The sequence below is a fragment of the Solanum dulcamara genome, chromosome 4 (genome assembly GCF_947179165.1).
Source record: "Solanum dulcamara chromosome 4, daSolDulc1.2, whole genome shotgun sequence".
Classification (NCBI taxonomy): domain Eukaryota; kingdom Viridiplantae; phylum Streptophyta; class Magnoliopsida; order Solanales; family Solanaceae; genus Solanum; species Solanum dulcamara.
In genome coordinates this window covers 16,249,575-16,268,799 of record NC_077240.1, presented here as the reverse complement: position 1 = coordinate 16,268,799, position 19,225 = coordinate 16,249,575, and the positions used below count along the sequence as shown (strand labels likewise).

Sequence of the window (19,225 nt, the reverse complement as noted above, 5' to 3'; positions counted from 1 at the left end):
TATTCACAATTTAAATAGAAAAGAATCTCTTGCATGTAATATATAGTTTATTTATTTAATTTTCGACGTGTAAAAATTGACTAGAAGACATTTATTTCCGTTTCAGCGTTCTATTTATAAGCTAAGCTGCATAAACCATCCAAAGCGCATCAGTATAAACACATATCTCCAATGGAATCTAAGTCCTTCATGGCCTCGCCACCGTCGGCACGGCGGCGACAGATGGCTCCACCATTAATATATCCCAAGCAAGAGCCTCATGACATGGCTGAGAAATCACGGGCACCACCCATTATCAAAGTCACACTACCCACCCCAACAACGAGACCGTCAGTATCACCACCACAGACGAAGGTAGACGGAGGAGGGCGGAGGATAAGAATACCGGCAACATGCGCCGCCAGAGTCTTCCAGCTTACTCGTGAACTCGGTCACAAAACCGACGGCGAAACTATTCAGTGGCTCTTAGAACGTGCTGAACCGTCCAGCATCTCCACTGAAAATAATGACACTTTAACGAGCAAACGCAAACGTTGTGATTGTGGTAACGCTAAATTTAACGACGTTAAACAAAGAAATAATCATCCAATTACTACAATTAGGGAAAATGACGCAAAATTACCCAACAATATGGCTACAATTTTAGCTCCGGTGATGTCGATAGTACCCAGTCAGTCAATAATGGCAGTGGGATCTATGTTTTCCGTTCCGGCGAGGATAAACTCACCGTCAACGGTGTGGTTAATTCAGAAAACACCATTGATACCATCAACAATGCAAAGTGCAGCTCAGGTGAATTGTGTCAATATAAGGCCAGCAGATTCTTTCTTGGGTATTTCAAGTGCGTCACTCATTCCTGCTTCTGCTCCCAATATCTCCTCCTTCTGCTCGTTTGGTCATTGTTGATCGCGCTGAATTCAACAACAAATATACCAATGTAATTTCGTAAGTGAAATTCATTGTTTCTTTATTGGCCACAGGAATTTAATTATAAATTCCTAATGATCACTTTAATTTACTGTTTGTATGACCCTTCTTCCATAATAAGTACTCCTAGACGAAAAATAGTAATTATTTCCAACAGTATCTTTATATTAAGGAACTATATATGTTCTTAAATAGTGCTGAATTCTCATGAAACATCTAATAATTCATAGGAATAACTTAGTAAACACTATATTGTATTTATTATATTTATTAATGGACATAAAATGAGCTAAAACGACACTTATTTTAAAATGTAGAGAATATGTAGTTTAGAAAATTGGACAGATTACTTTTAGTGGAAAATGTTCAAAAATGTCCTTAACATATTAAAAATGGTTCAGAAATGTCTCCTTCCATCTATGGGATCAGAAATGCCCTTAACATATAGAAATAGTTCAAAAAATGCCCTATTTCCACCTATTAGATAAAAAAATGCCCTTAACCTTATTAAAAATGATTCAAATTTGTCCTCCTTCTACTTAAAAGTATGTTTATCAACTATTAAAACCTATTTAATATGCCCACATTTCCTGCAATCTCAATATATTTTATCAATAAATATAATATTTTTATAATATCAAAATATTTTTAAAAATTCTTTTTAGCCTTCAAATTTGAATAAATTGAAACTCAACTTTTTAATTCATTTTACTTCTAAAAGCACCTTAGTTATATATTTTTTCATTCTCTAACAATTTTAGTCTTTTAAAACTACTGAAATTTTTATATAAATTATGTTAACTGATACTGTATTTACACTCAGAAAAAAATTCAACAAAAAATATCTTTTTTATGGAATACATAATGAAATTCCTCTTCTCTATGACTAAAACAATGTTTTTATACAACATACATTTGAGTTAATTCGCACGTTAGTTCATATATTTTATTTAATTAAAGCAAATACTTCTAGTAGGTAAGACAAACAAGCAAGAATTTTTCAAAAAAAATCCAAATAAAAAAACTAAATAATTGTCGAAGTAGTGTTAAAAAAATTATTGACATATATAATTAGAATTAGTAAATTTTTGAGTCATTTTTAATATGTTAAAGGGAATATTTTATCTAATAGGTAGAGGGAAGGGCAAATTTGAACAATTTCTAATAAAGACATTTTTGATTCAATAGGTAGAAGTAGGGAATCTTTGAACTATTTTTAATACGTTAAAGGCATTTTTGACCAATAGGTGAAAGGAAGAGCAAATTTGATCCAATAGATAGAATGATGACATTTCTATTTCTGAACCATTTCTAACACGTTAAGGGGCATTTTTTAACCTTTTCCCATACTTTTAGCACAATATATAATCAGTGGCCACTGCAGTATGTCTAGTGCTGCTATTGTCTGGGTGCATGCTGTGAAGTATATTAAGTAGCCTCTAGACATGAACCAAGTGATACATGAAAAATATAAAAAATTGAAGCTCAGTTGTAACAGAGGGCAGTACGAAGCACCCTAAGGGCACGCATGTCATCCCGCTTGACCTGGCCTAAAAACCTATTTAAAGTACTCTCAGAGAGAGCCACCCCACCCCTAGAAAGGTGGTTAAAAAGGAGGTTGCGGATTTCTGACCTCAAAGCCAGAACTATCTGAGGAAACCAATCCCACGCCTACGTGGCCTCAACCCTCTTTTCCAAGAGGAACTGCATCTCCAAATTACCCAAAAAGAGTTTGGGGGGGAGGGTGTTTGCTTGGGCTCGTTGCTCCCTATAAAATAGAAGGGCAGCCGGAGTTGAAGCTCCGCTCCCCTATGGATAAGAAGGAGAGGGCGTTCTAATTTCGGAACCAGAACAGCGCGGAACGGGGCAAGCTTGGGCTCGGGAATGTAGAGTATTTGCATTTGTTAGTTGAAATGATCAACTGGCTGCTATACATATCCAGCTTGTCATATATATCATTCAAAGGAAGTCATATCTGAAAGCAAAATAGAAATCATACACACTAACCTGCAATAGGTTAGGGTAAAAACAAATTATTGTATAAACAGCTAAACTAAAAGCCCTTCAATTCTTACGTACAACAACAACAACAAAAAATAGAGCCACCTTTTATTTCCTCAGATTAATAGCTCAATGTATGGCCAAAATTCAGAAATTGTTGTAAACTTGTACACTCAAAATCATCAAAAAATAATAGAACAAACTGTACAACTTCTACTGTACTCAACGCGGTCACCATCTTCCTCTGCCTAACTGTTAACTCTATTGAATGGATCGAAAACTGCTGTAGATACCAATCAAGGATGTATTAGTTTTTTCTGGGTTCAAAAATCTCTACGAATGATGTAAAGAAAAAAAATAGGAAATCAAATGGTAAGATTTTCTTGAATTGCCAAAAATGATCCTATTATGTTTCCACCAACATCTGGGAAATTTACACATCCCGGAAGATTCTTCACCTTGCCTTCGCGACCAACTTCAACTGGGTATTTTAAGAGGTGCCCTCTCATTTCTGTTACTTCATCAGATGCAAATTGCTTCCAGTTAAATTCACCCATGGACCTAACCCGTCTTACACATTCTAATGACTCCGGCTGTCTGAAGCAATCCTCAACAACTCCAAGATGCTCCGCCCACAGAGACATTCTATATCCATGAATCTGCAGAAGATAAATTTGCACAGACCACGGTAAACGGATCAGATGTGCGCACACAAACACAAACACACACAAAAAAGGTCTTTAAGCTTCCTAGTATACATATACATATAACCTAGGTTATAGAGTGTGTGAATGGATGTGCAATCACTGCTTATATGTTGAATACGCCTCGAGGTGAATTTATCAAAGTAGGGGGAATCACAGAAACACTATTTTGCAAATATCCCTAGTAGTATGTAATTACATTTTCCAGAGCACAACTATTGCAACAAAAAATAACTCAAGGTAAAGCATGGAATAAGAAAATGTAGGAGAGATGGATCAATTTAAGCTCTGTTCCACATGTTAAAAGAGAAGTACGAAGGCTTGGAGGATTCCCTAGCAGATATGTCTTTTTTTGGTCTCAGTTTGATATTGGCATGGCAGAAATGTGCATTGTACAGGAAACTGGATCATTTATTTAACAATTGGTGAATGAGGTCAAAGACAGACCTCAACGATTAAATTATTGTTCATTGATCATGTCCCTAAATGAGAAAGGAGCTTAAAGGGCTGGTTGTCCTAAAATCTTCTGATTATACAAAGACTCAAAACAGTGAGATTAGACGAGATTGTGGTGAATAAATGCAAACAACTTATAATATATCTAAACTGTTCCCCACCCACCCCCACCCCAGGAAAATGATATTGGACTAAGACGTAACACAAATTACACAAGAACAGGAGAAAAAACGGAATGCCATGAGAGTGCTATGCAATAGGAAGATACTAGTAAAGAAAGGAAAATTTTATAAAACAGTAATGAGACTAGCACACGTTATATCCGAATCAATGTTGGACCTCTGTGACTCAACAAACAAGATGTGTGTGATTGAAATGAAATATTAAGATAGATGAGCAGTCATAAAATATTAGACAAAATTAGATGACCACATCTGATAGAGGATGCAAGTACATAGAGGATAACATGGAGAATGTCACTCACGAACGAATAAGTCTAGCTTCAGGATGTTTTTAATAGTTGGTGAAGAGTTTATGAGTGAAGGAAAGCCCAACTATATATGATCCTAGCTGCTAGCAAGGCAAGTGCCCTATCAAGCTTAGCTGCTCAAGAGCAAGGGTAGAAAGAATATACGGAAGAATTCAAACCCCCTCCCCATTTCTTCCATTTCCAGTGGTTGGATGATTGTCCAGGATGCTTTGATAGTTTGATTACGCCCTACATTTACCTCCAAATGCACCGGTTCATAAGTGCAATACCATGATGATTTTGTTTTATGCCTTACTACTAAATTTCATTACTGTCTATGTCTTTAAAATATGAGAAAGTACCGACCAATATTGTGAGATTGAAGTACTAAAAGGGAAAGAGATCCTAAAACACACATGGAAGGAAGTTGTCTCAAAAGATGTTTCATCTCTTGGAATCTATCTGGATTTAGTTGTGAACAAAATACAATGGAGGCAAAATTTAACCATATATATGATACATATTAATCAGAATTAAGGATTAATTCTTGTCGTTACACTTACACAAGATCTCATGTTTTCTGGAAGTCTTTTTTGAGTGACAGATATTTGTATGTCAGTATAGGAATAATTGTGAGATAATCTCTAGTTCCATAGAACTCTTAATTCGCCGAGAAAGACATATATTCGGTAATTATATTGAAAGGGCCCAAATAGAGCAGAACTAATATCTATTGTCGACCCCAACTATTTTAGGTCAAGTATAGTTAATTGATTGATTGATTACAACAACAACATCAAACCCAGTGTAATCCCACAAGTGGGGTCTGGGGAGGCTGTTTCTGAAGACCCCCGGCTCAAGGAATTGATTGATTGATTGAAACTAGTAATTGACTGATTGATACTAAGGCACATAAGTGAGAACTGTCAATTCCTCTTTCTTTCTCAGGGTGCATACGTTGGTTCATTTCTATCTACAATATTAGCTAGCACACAGATCAAAAAAGTATCATATGATGTTTAAGTAATGTTTTTCCAGGATTGATAATGTAACCAAATTATTCAGCACATATATTGATATTGCCAATCACCTGTCCATAGGGTGTTGAATGTTTTCTTGCCCATGTATGATGAGGTTGATATGCTCCCATTGCGATCTCGGTGTCTCTAGTGCCCTCCAGAGAGCGCTGGTTGATGTTTGCAGATCCCAATATCACATACTCATCATCCACAATCATGCCTTTAGAATGAACATAAATCATGAATCTACGGGATTTTCGGCTGAACGCCTGCAACAGATTCAAACCATTAACTCTGCAAGTGATCAATAATATGCAGTACATGACAAATCGAGGGCACAGCTTTACAACATAGGAGGAAACTTGAGAGACAAAACCAGCTACCTAGTAATTTGTGTTTTAAATTTTGTACTTTAAAAAAAAGAAATAAACATCTTGCAACAGCACAATTAGGAAAAAGAAAAGAAAATTCAATAAAATAAAAATAAAGCGAAACTTCAAAGAATAGGTAAAGTGGAATAACTGTCGTGTGATAAATAGAATTTTTAGATGCTTTTTTTAGGATAATGGAGGTCATTGCAAGTACCTGAGGAGTGTTTGCTGCGCTAGGACTCTCCTTCCCCTCAACTTTACCAGCCTCACGGTTACCAAGACAGTAAAAGTTCAAATAATCTTGCGGAGAGCATGAGTTCTCAAGCCCAACCTCCTCTAAAGCCTTGTAAATAGTCTCATACATCATTTGCATTGTCTTGTTCTGCAAACCAACCATAGAGACATGGGGTTTCACTAACACTTGTAATAATTTGAGAGCAATTGATTATTCGATAGGCTGAACACATATGCTAGCATACTTAGTATGGCACGATTCTTCACCATCAACTCAAGCAGTTTAAACTTTAAGTAGCTTTACCTGCCAATAAAGTATTCTTTGTGTAGCAGCCCCAGTTGGATTACCCTCTGGCCACATTGGGAGGACAATGTATGCTGCAAACCTCTCATGCGCTCTTATCTTTTCAGCTATTTTAAGTGCAATTTCCATGGGAATCAGATTATTTGCACCTGCAGGCAGCAGACAGGTAATTCAAATATTGGAATTGCTGACTACCAGAAGATAGCTATAGTACTTTATAAGATATGTAAAACTGTTAAAAGGCAGAATCATTTTGCCAAATAAAGATACACCATTAGTGTTGGACTAGTGGAGACCACTTTTTCTTTATGACTGAGAAATCCGTCTGGGTCCAACTCTTAGGACCAACCGCAACATTCAAAATTCGGGGACAATGGGCCCGCCTCTCCGTGCTTCTCCACTTAAACACCACGCTTAGTTCGCATGATGCAAGGCTCGAGCCAGTGACGTGAGTCACAAGTCCCTCAACCTTTGTCACTTAAACTAAGCCCCTATGGACTAGCAGAATACCACCACACCCTCTTTAAAGATTTTCATAATAATTGAGTGGTAAAAATGTAAAATAATTAACAGGATAAGGCCTATGTTGCTCGGACCATTCAAAATTTCAACGTATGCGTGTCGGATACTCCAAAAGTAATGCACTTTGGAGAGTCCGACACGGGTGCAACAATAATTTTGGAGAGTCCGAGAAACATAGCCTATGGCTAAACTAAACCCTCCTCAGCTGCTCCAATCCCCCCAAAAAAGGAACATGCCTCTTACCCTGTTTCTTTCATTACTGAAATGCCTTCTCAGTTGTCTTTTCTAGAAAATATTCACTTCCCTATCTTTTAGGATTATGCTCAAAATGCTACTTCCTTTGTACCAATTTATGTGATGTTGTTTGACTGGGCACGAAGTTTAAGAAATATGGAAAGACTTTGCAATATTCCAAAACTACCCTTAAAATAAATGAACTTTTAAACGGAAAAGGGCCAAATATACCCTTGTACTATTGAAAATAGTTTAAATATACCCTCATTATACTTTCGGGCTAAATATACCCCTCCCGTTATACAATTGGTGCAAAAATACCCCTTTTCCGTTAAGACCCTCCAACATGGCAAAAATTGGTCCAAGTGGCCTGATGTTTCATTGAGGTGGATGCCACTTCACCATCCCAAAACCCATTTTACCCCTTCCCCTGTGTTTTCTTCCACCACCTCCTCTCTCTGCATCCAACCACTGCCACCAACTCATTCTGACTTTTATTCCTCCCTTTCTCCGGTGGATCTCTATCTAGGAAAGAAGACCCATTTCCTAATTAACTTCAATCTTCTTTTTTATGGACTGAAAATCAATTTTAAATTAAAATTCTTCCATTATAGCAAATTAATCGTCTATTGTTTATCTTCAAGATTTCAACTAAATTGAACCCAGACCATTAATAGAAATAAGAAATTGTGTTCTAATCCATCTATAAAGAAATCAAAGGAAAAATAATTATTTAGGATGATATTTTAATTTTTCATGATAACGAGAAGAAGGTTCATATTATTAATAGGGCAAACGGTAAAGACTTGTGGCAAATTGGGTGCTTGAAGAAGACCCAAAGTTTTGATTTTGCCACCAAGCCATGTGACATTCTAATGAAACCACAAGGGGAACAGTAAACTCTATCGAAAGAAGCAGATAACATCACAAAAATATCAACAGTGTGTAAAAGCTTAGGATTGACGGTTCCCAATTTCCTTATTTCAGTTTTACGACTTTGAACAAAATTTTAAGGTCGTCAAATGTTGGAGCTATGAAATCGATGGAGGTCCTAGGGTTAAATTTGAAGAAATACTACACTAGCACACCTGTTTGAGAATTGCACGAGTATGAGAGAGGTGGTGCCGTGGTGGTTGTATGAAGGGGAGGAGGTGCTAGAAGAAAAGCTGGGGAAGGCCGGAAGGGATAAAATGGGGTTGAGACGGTGAGGTGGCATCCGCCTCAACAAAATATCAGGCCACTTGGATTGGTATAGGCCATGTTGGAGGGTCTTAATGGAAAAGGGGTATTTTTGCACCAATTGTATAACGGGAGGGGTATATTTAGCCCGAAAGTGTAACGAAGGGTATATTTAAACTATTTCCAATAGTACAGGGGTATATTTGGCCCTTTTCCGATTTTTAAATAGAAGAGTGCACCTTTTTTGGACTTTTTGCCAGATAAGTGGGACCCAATATGGGTAAAATGTTGATAGTGCCATTAAATATGTGTCAAATTAGGAAATGTGTCATTCTTGTAGGAACTAACTAAAAAGGAAAGTGTGTCAGAGGGAGTAAGTAATATCCTTATATATGTTTACCTGAGCTTAAATTGGGTTTGATAAATAAACAAACAACTACAAAAGAACGAGGTCTCTTGGAGTGAGTTATTGGTTATGTTGTTAACTGGATTGCAGGAATATTATGTAGATATCGAAAGAACCAAAGTCTTTAGAAGACTGCTGATCAGAAGCTGCAAAGCTGATTCCTATTGCAAGTTGGATTCTTTGAAGAATTTGGTTTATGGGCTACACACATTGCATCAAGGAATTCGTGAATAACAAGAAAATATTGATACACTTGCACAAAAGGAAAGAAATTAAGAAATAGGAGAAAACATGTGGAGGTCGAAGCAAATAAGGAAACCAAGTCCAAGTAGGATTGGATTCCTTAACCAAAATACTTTTGGTTTTGGAGAATAAAGTGTAGAAGAATTAGACCAACCTCACTCTTATATAAAGCACCATATTGTTGTTGGAGGCTACTTCTATTTCGCACAAATACGATTATTACTCTTGATAAATAGCAGTCATTGCAAGGAGGTGTTGATTCAAGCTACTCAACGAAAGAACCTGTTCCATAAGAACAAGTTTTAGTTCTTGAGTTGGTTAGGCTTGAGTCTTTGGTTCTAAATTGTAACCTAATTTGCTTTTCAGAAGTATTATTGTAGGTTATCAATTGTGAAGTTCATTTGGTTTCTAGACTAGGAGTATAGTATTGAAAGGGGTTGCTACAACTGGGTTGATTGTAGGAGTTCAAGGTACTAGAGTTTATAGTCCCTTTGATTATAGAATTGTAACCTAAAACTACTCTTGAAGTCAATGATGTTTTGAGGTAAATCCTACAAGGGTAGATCGTGTTTCATTACTCCCTTGAGTAAGGAGTTCTCCACATAGAACTACTTGTGCACTTTAATTGCCGCACTTCACATTCTGTTTGTGCCTAGTTTACTGATGTTTAACTCGCGAAAATCGGGCAAGACACAATTTACCCCCTCTTGGGTCTGGGTGCATTGGTAAAATAACAATAGGCAAGATAAATTTCCCCAATAGAGTACCAAGGAGGTAATCCAAAAAGGAGTTACAACACTGCTTGTTACAATTACACTCCCCCAAAGTCAAGAAAATCAAAATAATGAGTCATACTATCAATCATACAACTCCTACACCAAAAATATGGATTCTGTAGGCATCTATTCTTTAGGGGGGAAAATTATGTTTTTGATCTTCAAAGCATCTCTTATTCCTCTCTGACCAAATAGTCCAAATGGTGCAAAGAAAAGGGTCTTGCAGATCTGTTTCCATCTTCTATTCATTTTTTGAGTCTGCCATCATCACACCTCCAATATTTTGTGGTATCACCCAATGCACCCCGCAAATGCTTTAGTTCAAGTCCCAAATGCTAAGTTATATCCTTATATGTGTCTTTCAGTTAGATATGGGGAAGCCTGAAATTCTATTTAACATGTTAATCCATCTGATCTGCTCTCGCAAGTATAAGATATTTGTCACTTCCAACCCTTCCCAGCCCCACAAAATAAAGAAGACAAGCATACAAAAGGATTAGGAAGAAGATGATATATTAACCATAACATAGAGCTGGTTATGTCAAAACCCAAGGACATAAGTTATTTACGTGATTCATGCAGGTGTCTGCATAAGTAATCTTTAGTGGATCTAAATAAACTACCAAAAAGAGAGGACTACTGAATACAAACAGTTAGACGCATCAGAATTTACTATCCATACTCATGTGCCTGCAACATCAGACAAAAACTTGCAGAACCTATGCATGAACCCAGCCATTATTTGTTGCCAAAACTCTTATGTCTCTAGCTAGTTCCTGCCCTATCCTTGCGGTGTTCCAAAGAGCCATTGTCTCCCACATAGCGAGCTGTCCTCCCAAAGAATCCTCTGCATATGCACTGCATATGCAGTTGATTGGACTTGAAACTCAGGAATGAGCTTGACACTGGATCCATTAGTGGGTAACAAGGATGTAAAGGTACCATAAAAGCTATTGTGGCAAATTAGGAGTATCTAGTCAGAGATGCAAATAGGCCACAAATAGTATTTTTTTCTCTTTGATGGTGGTGTCTGGACCAGCTTGAGCATAGCTCGACTATTCTATCGGGTGCCTGCTACCTCCCACTAGCACAGGCACCGACGAACTTTGCCCACCAAGGTTTGGACATATGAGAAGAATTCACCTAATGTTTTTGCCTCCGCTGAGCATGAATGATGAATTTTTAAATCTACTCCAATGGGCTTTTCTATAATAAGTAGCAAATGACAATAATGGATTTGCTTAATCGACATTGACAAATATTTATACACAGCAAGAAAACAGCTTCTCACCAACATCTTTATGTTGACTCCAGTTGTATGAAGAACCAATGAAATATTGATTTTCGATGTAAATGAAGTGTTGTGCAGCACGAATGGCCTTCACATATGCTGTGTGTATGCTCATGTCAATAAGTACATTTTTACCACACACCAAGTTCTGAAAAAAAGAAGGGAAAAAAAATGAGTTTCCTTTAAATTAGTAAACAAGTACTCCCTTCGTCCCATTTTATGTGATGCACTTTGACTATGCACCGAGTTTAAGAAAGAAATACTTTTGGAACTTTTGGTCTAAAACAAGCCATAAATATTTGTGTGGGTACAGATTACCTTGTTAAGAGAAAAATGGAAGTTTTAAGTTAAATTGTCTCTAATATAGAATGATATCATTCTTTTTGGACAGACTAAAAAGGAAAATGCATCACATAAATTGGGATATAGGGAGTATATGTTTTGGTGCACGCAAACAATCCTTCCATCTATCTTTCTCACCTTCATTGTAGCTTCTTTAGGATCCTTTGGAAAGCCTTTGACCGAGTTTGAGTCAATTGAACGGAATATCTGCTTAATGATTGAAAAAGAATATAAGACAATAAGATCAAAGACAACACACAAATTAAACTTCCAAACTGTTGATATTAAGTTAACCACTCAACCTGTACATGCCAACCGTTAGGATCATCACCGCTCACAGATGGAGCATCAGAAATACCGACAATTTCAGGCATTCTTTCAATTCGGAGCAAATCATCATCAAATGACGTCTTCAACTTTCTAATGCCATGAGGCTTTGAAGTCTTCAACCAGCGCTCCTCAAAGTTTGTGAGAACATCATATGCTGCTGGACCATCAATTTTAGAGTGCAAGTCATGCCATGGTTCTCTTGGACAACCAGCTACACTCTGTTAAGTACAGGTATGAAATACTATTTAAACAACAAGTTACTTGTAGGGTGAAAAGGGTAATTAATGAGGAGAACTTCATCCAAGAAATATATCAAAAAAGAAAACAAGAAAAAACACAATGAAAGGTAAGTAACAAGACAAAAGTTTTCATCACAAGATGCATTTTTCAACTTAATAATTGTGATTGTAAAGCCTAGTAAAACAAATTAAGTTGATACGGCTCACTAATGATCAGTATGTAAAATCTTCTCCTGGTGCAAAATTGAATTATATTGACTAAGGATAAGTACTAAGGCAAGAAACTGAATGTCAACTGAGGAAGATGAAAAAAGACAAGTCTCATTCTCTTCATTTGGCCAAAAATTTTAATCTGTTCCAAAGGTTGAAAATGGTATAAGCTTTTTACAGTATTGGTCTAAATCACAGTCTTCCATTTTCTAAGTTCTAGACCGTACTTTGACCAGACATGATCATTAAGATGATAGTCGAAAATGTGTTCCTATTTTGTAATACTATTTGGAAATAAGGCCGAAGAGCCAGATCTTGAATCACTCCAGTGAAAAAATGGTTCTCATATAACTTGTTGAACAGAGACATAAAAATAGGGGAACAATGATTTTCATTTCGAAATCAGGAAGAGATTTTCAACTAGATGGTTCGGTACAGGAACCACAAATGACAATTACCTGCTCTCTGGTCATTATCGAATTTATAACAGTTCTTACATTTAATAAGCTTTTAAGGAAGATGAGATTCACTATATGAAAACCTAAACTGCTTCAGTTTCACACAGAAAAAAGATCCCACTATTGTATATATGTATACCCATTATTCTACAATAGCTAGGGTTGGCCAAGCTCAAAGATATTGAAGAAAGGTATTGATACCTCGGGGTAAGAGAATCCTAAAGAATTAAAAAATAACCATGTTTTTTTAAAAAAAAAATGAAAGAAAAAAAGTAACCAAGTTTTATACTGTACATGTTACTGACAAATCCTATATAGTTAGAACTTGCAAGTTACCAAGAAAAAACTCATTGTGAAGATCGTCATACTTGTTCATATAACTACAATATGTGGTGGAAAATCAGAAAATTAACAACAGCAAACAATGTTCTGAAAACAAGCGAAAGGATATTAAGGATGATAAGTTACAGCATAAGTAGGGTTATGATAGTCCTCAGAGTGCACTGTCTGCAGTGTTCGAAATAAAGGATGCTCCGGAGTATCATATCTCCCATCACACAAGTCAAGTCCTCCAACAAATGCTGTGATTTTTCTTCGATTGTTGCCAGCATCAGCATCCACTATCACAGTTTTTTGATGATGTGTATAAATTACTCCAACTTCCTGCACACCAAAACTCACAAGAGAATAGGCTTACGGAGTATTTCAGATGATTAACTTAATTGAAGTAGCCTAGCAATATAACAGCATCAGACATCATCAAATGTACCTTAGTGGTAACGACCAAAAGGTTTCAACTCTTTTAACGTATTGGGAAGAGGCATGTCATACAAAAATAATATCAAACAAAATTGTTCTATCCACATGATATAAGGGACTTGAGGCACACCTTCAATGATTGGTACCAGAACATGCCAGCAAAGAAACATAGTGGGAAGGAATAAATGAAATGCAGTCAAACAAGATTTATTGTTCAAACAAACTTTACTTTGGGGAATTATTACTTAAATGGTCCTCGCATAGAAAAGGCAATATGGGATTAGTACTAGGAGAAACTATAAGCTCAGTAAAAACTGTTTGGAAAAAGGAAGTTATCCATCCACTGAACAAGAAAGCTAATTCAAAAACAAATATGCAAGTATAAACATTTACAGATGTATTAAAACAGTGAATGATGCTCAATGGCAATAATTCTAATCTAGAATTCTTGCAGGGCTACCGATCTCAAGTAACTCCTTTTGATAACTGGTCTCATATAACTTACCACACAAAGAACCAGAAATGTCAAATTCTAACTTACCCTCTGCTTGACCCAACTGTGACGCTTCCCTGCTACTCGAGGACAAAGCAGCACTTTCACGGAAGAATGCTTGAAAAAACTGCGAGTCTCTTCATCATGGGTTGCCATAACACCATCCTGCAGCTCAAAGTTAAGCATTAAAAACTACAATTACATGACGCCTTTGGGGACAATCTAAAAAAAAATAACAAGAAGATAAAAATAGAAATTGGTTAGAGTGCCACCATCTGCATTGCAGAAAAATGCTAAAATAGAAGTCCACCATCAAATAATCTTATTGAAATAAATGGACATCAAGATATGCATAGGCTGTAAGTATAACAGAATCACAAGCTATCTTGCACGTCCAGGGCATGGATTCTTTCCAGTTGTCTTAGTTGATACACTAGTTTTACAGGCTGAAAAAAAGATAAACTTGCCCTTGACTGTAGTTTACTTGGCAGTCACAGTCTCACAGAACATTAACTTAAAGCAAACTTTTGATTTACTTTATTAATAAATTGTCTATGAATGTATATAATGATATTTTAATTGATTAATGATTAGAATTCTGAGTAGAAGCATTGTTGAGTAACTAACAGCATATAAGCATATGATGTGTGTATCAGGATACATGTACGATTTCACATAATATTTTCTCCAAACATATATCTGAGCATGTTGTTGATAACAACCTAAGACACTGAAATTCAATCTAAAATTTAGATGATGCTTGAGTATTCAGTTTATGCACATACAAAAGTCAAGAAGATCATTAAGATTATGTTATCATTTACCGTTTTATAGCCAAGGATGCTTCTTGATGTAGGGTCATCCCATATTAGAAGCAGCACCCTAACACCTTCTTGTGACTTCAACTTTAAAAGATCCCCTAGAGTGTAACCTTCAACAGAAGCATCATCTCGAACAAGCTTGACTTTGTGCCATACTGACCAACCTGTAATGTAGATCAACCGCCTGGCTTGGCGTATGGCGTCAAAGATGTCACGCCAACACTTTCCATGTACATATTGCATTCCATAGTCAAGCATCAAATTTGGAAGGCATCCATCAGTCACATGAGCATCTTGATACAGAGTAACTGTTCCACCCACCCGCAGTGGAAAATAAGTTCCAGGAACCCCATAATATTCAGGACCAGCACCAACTCCATGATGGTAAATACTTAACTTATCCATGGGATAATATTGGACTGATATCCTCAAAACTGCTCCAGCCTTGCAAGGTCTTCCACTACTGTTCAGGATCGGAAAGAACCCCTCTACTTTACCCCCTCCATATATCTGTTCTAGTGGGACAGCCACTGTCCCCATAAGCTGAGAACCTACTATATCATCATCCTTGACAAGAAATTGTACTTCCGCTGCATAGTGTGCAACAGGGACATTAAAATGTTGCATCCACACAGGATTTTCGTTATTGTTTATGACATAAGTCCGGCCAATCGTTGCATCAGCTACATTAATTGAGACGTATGGATCACTTGTGATCTTATTACTCATTTGCCCAAACATATCCCCAATGGTTTTGTGGAACATGTCCATGTTTGGGAGATTTTTTGCTTCGCATACCCAAATTTCCAGATTTCCATGTAAGAGCAAAACTTTTAAAGAGCTTTTAGAAGGCATGAATGGCACAACCTGCATAGCTTGAGTATTCTGTGGTTCAGCACATGAAGTTGTATAGGTTGGTTTTGCAGACTCATCTTCCCACCTTGAAAAGGATGAATTAGGGTGTCCATAAATATTCCCTTGAGCATTGTAGTTTGCGGGAGCAGGGTTCGGCCCCAAGTGATAAGTTGCAGGGGAACTAGGAACTGATGCTGATGCAGGGGCAGGAGGAGAAGCATGTGAAGGGTGATTTTCAGACAAATTCATATTTGCAACGAGATCATGTATTGGTGGATAAGCTGAAGGGCGAGTGGAGGAGTCATCTTTACCATAATCATAGCTTGCCCCAGAACTACTAAGAGATGAAACACTATCCTGGCGATGGAGAGAGTCATGAACTTTGGATGGTTGGCTCTCCAAAGGCCTTTCTGGCCAGGAATGTTGATAATGCTGAGGTGAAGCATATTGATAACCACCTTGATGTTCAGAAGTAGGTACAGTAGATGTTGGAGGAGGTGGATATGCATGGGGTGGATATGGAGGAGAAGCACCATGTGAATGTGATGGCGAAGGGTAACCATAGTCTAAAGAGTTGGAGTGATGGAGAGTGGGTACTGGAGGTGCTGATGGAGCTGATGGAGGTGGTGGATAGGAGTGATAGTTATAATGACCAGAATGTTGAGTGCTGTAAGGGGGAGGATATTGAGGGGATTGTTGAGGATATGGGTATGCACCAGAACCTGGTGGAGGGTATGCACCAGAACCTGGTGGAGGATATGCACCAGAACTGGGAGGGGGGTATGGTTGATTTGAAGGGGGTGGAGAGTACCCATAACCAGTGTTATATGGGTATGAATATGAAGAATTGTTATAATTTTCCATTAGTATACACTACCAGGTTGCACTATTCTTGTTCTTTGGTGTACACTAACATAACAAACTGATCAAACCCAACCAATAAATCAAGAGTCAAGAGGGTCTGTCCAAGGTCCTGAATTTTACCCAAATTCAATACACTATTAAAGGAAACAAGCTTACACAAACTTTGATCACATGCAGAAGACGATATCAATTCGTTGAATCGTGAAATATACTCATAATCTGAAAGAAAAATAGGAGCTAATTCAGTAAGGAAACGCAAAAGATCAAGAAAAGAAAGTACCTTATGACTAATTACTTTTAAGAAAAAGAAGATCACAGAGAATAACAGGATCGGGTGAGAAGGAGAAGATTCCCAAAAGGTCAGCAATTGAACTTTATGCCACAAAAATGGCGAATTTGTGCGTGTATGTAACGCGTTTAAGGTGTTTCGGAGAGATTGAAGAATGACAGGGATTCAGTGTGGGTGCCGTTATCTTGACAGAAAAGGAAAGGTGATTTGACGGTGACAGATTTTTCTGCTACTTTGCAGATTTCACTCACTTAACGGCGTCTTGCTGGCAGTTTCATACAAGAATAGAAGAAATTACAAATAAGTAATAAAATTTAAAAGGTATAATATATGTTATTTAATTTAATTTCGGCTGATTTTATGTCTTTCTCATTTTAAATATGCATAAAAAAATAATTAAATTTATATAAAATTGAATAAGTATACACATATAACACGTGGCAAATCGTGTCTTATGTAACGTCCTACATGTATTATGTTAGGTAAAACGTCTATATTTATTTATTTAATTTTATACAACTTAAATATTTATTTGTACGTATTCAAAATTAAAAAGAATAAATATCAGCTAAATTAAAGATATATTACAACAATTAAAAACCAAAGATTCAGAATTTTCTAGTGAGTTTGATTTTGTCACGGTATAAAATCTTTAGATTTGTCTTATGATGACGCCCCTTATTCAAGATTCTGGTAAACCACTCTAACTTATTTGCTTATTGTATTTTTAATTAGAGTGATAAATTTTTAAATTCATCTTGAACTCAATAAACAAGTTAAATTATTAAACTGTTGATGAGTTCAACTAATTTTAGACTTTTAGCTCTTACTTTTCGTTATAAAATAGTTTTAAAAATTACCTAAGTGGCGTAATGGTGACGTTACTCTATGCATATTTGGCTTTGTATTTATTTTTGGCTAATAACCAATTGTCAACATGATAAAGAAAGTTATTGTAAAAGCTAAAACTCAAATCTATTACGTTGTTCTTTTTTTTCAACATTATTGATTACGTCCAAAATTTATTCTAAAATAAATAAATAATTACTATAAATAGAATTCTATTTTTAAGTTCGAAATCAAATCCCACATAAATTTTTAGCTCTTACTTTTAATTATAATATAATTGAAACATTAACTTAAGTGGTGTAATGTTACTTTATGAATATTTGAGCTTTTCTTTATTTAAGGCTAATCAATGATCAATGAAGTAAAATAGTTGTAAAAGCTAAATTGAAGCGTATTAGGCTCTCCTTTTTTATGATTAAAATGTACACATAATTATTAAGATCTTATACCAAATTTGAATAATAAATAATTAAGAACGTTCATTTTCTCATTTGAATATAGGAATTTGTATTTATTGAAAATTAATAAGCACAAATGCAAATAAAATACTAATCAATCTAATATTATCAACAAAGTATTAGAAAAAATAAATTTACATAGTAGTTAGGTGTGGATTTTGACCGATGAAAGATGATTGTTGACGGTGAAGGCTAATTGTGTTGGTTTAGTAGTAAGTAGTTGTGGTGATGTCTGATGATAATAGATAGACAATTGATGATTGTGGTGGATAATGGTGATAGCTAATAGTAGTGTACTAGTGTTGATAGTAGTGGTTGACGAAATATGTTGGTGATTGGCTGTCAGTGGTGATAATTGTAAATAATGACTAGTGATGGTAAGTACGACTCAATGTGACAATTCACGATGGTGATGGCTAATAGTTGTGGATGAGGAATAGTGTTAAAAATGGATGGAACAATAGTAAAATGTCTTCTTTCAAGATATCGGTGAATGAATAGCATTTCAATAATATTATGACTCTATTATATGTACTAATCGTTTAAATGTATCTGAGCCATTAAGTGGTTGTACAAAAAAATACTCTTAATATTTGAGACATAAATAATTAAAATTCAAATAAATAAAATAAATACATTTAATAATTAAAATTTAAAGTTCTTAATGATTTCAATTTTTTTTTAAAAAAAACTTTATTAAATGTGCCTAAAAGTATCACATCCTCAACAATGAGGATAACAAAGCTAAAACAAGTTCCATTTCTATTGCCGGACCAAGTGACTATTTTATAATTAAGTTGCTAATAGGTATATATTTTTCTGTATGATTTAATAGATTTCTCAATATAAATAAAGATTCTACATGAAAGTTATTGGATTCTCATGAACCCACTTCCACTATAGATTCGCCCAGACAAATAACTATAATAAATAATTAAATATACCATATCATACTTTGAAGTGAGAATATTTTCGAAGAAAACGTGATAAATGTATATTTAGAGAAATTATGGGTCGAAATATGATAAATTGTTAATTGCAATATGAGTAAATTAGCCTCGCTCAAAAATTACCGTAGATCAATTGGTTAACTTTCTAAACTTTTAGTTGAATTTATTACCT

The 19,225-nt window shown here is 35.8% G+C and overlaps 2 protein-coding genes across 2 annotated transcripts; one reads left to right on the top strand and one right to left on the bottom strand.

Moving 5' to 3' along the window:
* Window positions 1–155: 155 nt before the first annotated feature.
* LOC129884753 (transcription factor TCP9-like) lies at window positions 156–1,079 on the top strand. Its single transcript, XM_055959037.1, has one exon. The coding sequence runs from the start codon at window positions 172–174 to the stop codon at window positions 904–906; it is 735 nt and encodes a 244-aa protein (XP_055815012.1). The 5' UTR covers window positions 156–171; the 3' UTR covers window positions 907–1,079.
* Window positions 1,080–3,003: 1,924 nt separating this feature from the next.
* Window positions 3,004–17,015, bottom strand: LOC129886624 (phospholipase D gamma 1-like). The gene is made up of 11 exons (XM_055961393.1): window positions 16,803–17,015; window positions 14,792–16,726; window positions 14,016–14,132; window positions 13,184–13,378; window positions 11,781–12,026; window positions 11,617–11,685; window positions 11,137–11,284; window positions 6,486–6,634; window positions 6,162–6,329; window positions 5,648–5,845; window positions 3,004–3,587 (listed from the first exon to the last, which is right to left on the bottom strand). The coding sequence occupies exons 2-11, from the start codon at window positions 16,505–16,507 to the stop codon at window positions 3,294–3,296; spliced, it is 3,300 nt and encodes a 1,099-aa protein (XP_055817368.1). The 5' UTR covers window positions 16,508–16,726; window positions 16,803–17,015; the 3' UTR covers window positions 3,004–3,293.
* Window positions 17,016–19,225: the final 2,210 nt, after the last annotated feature.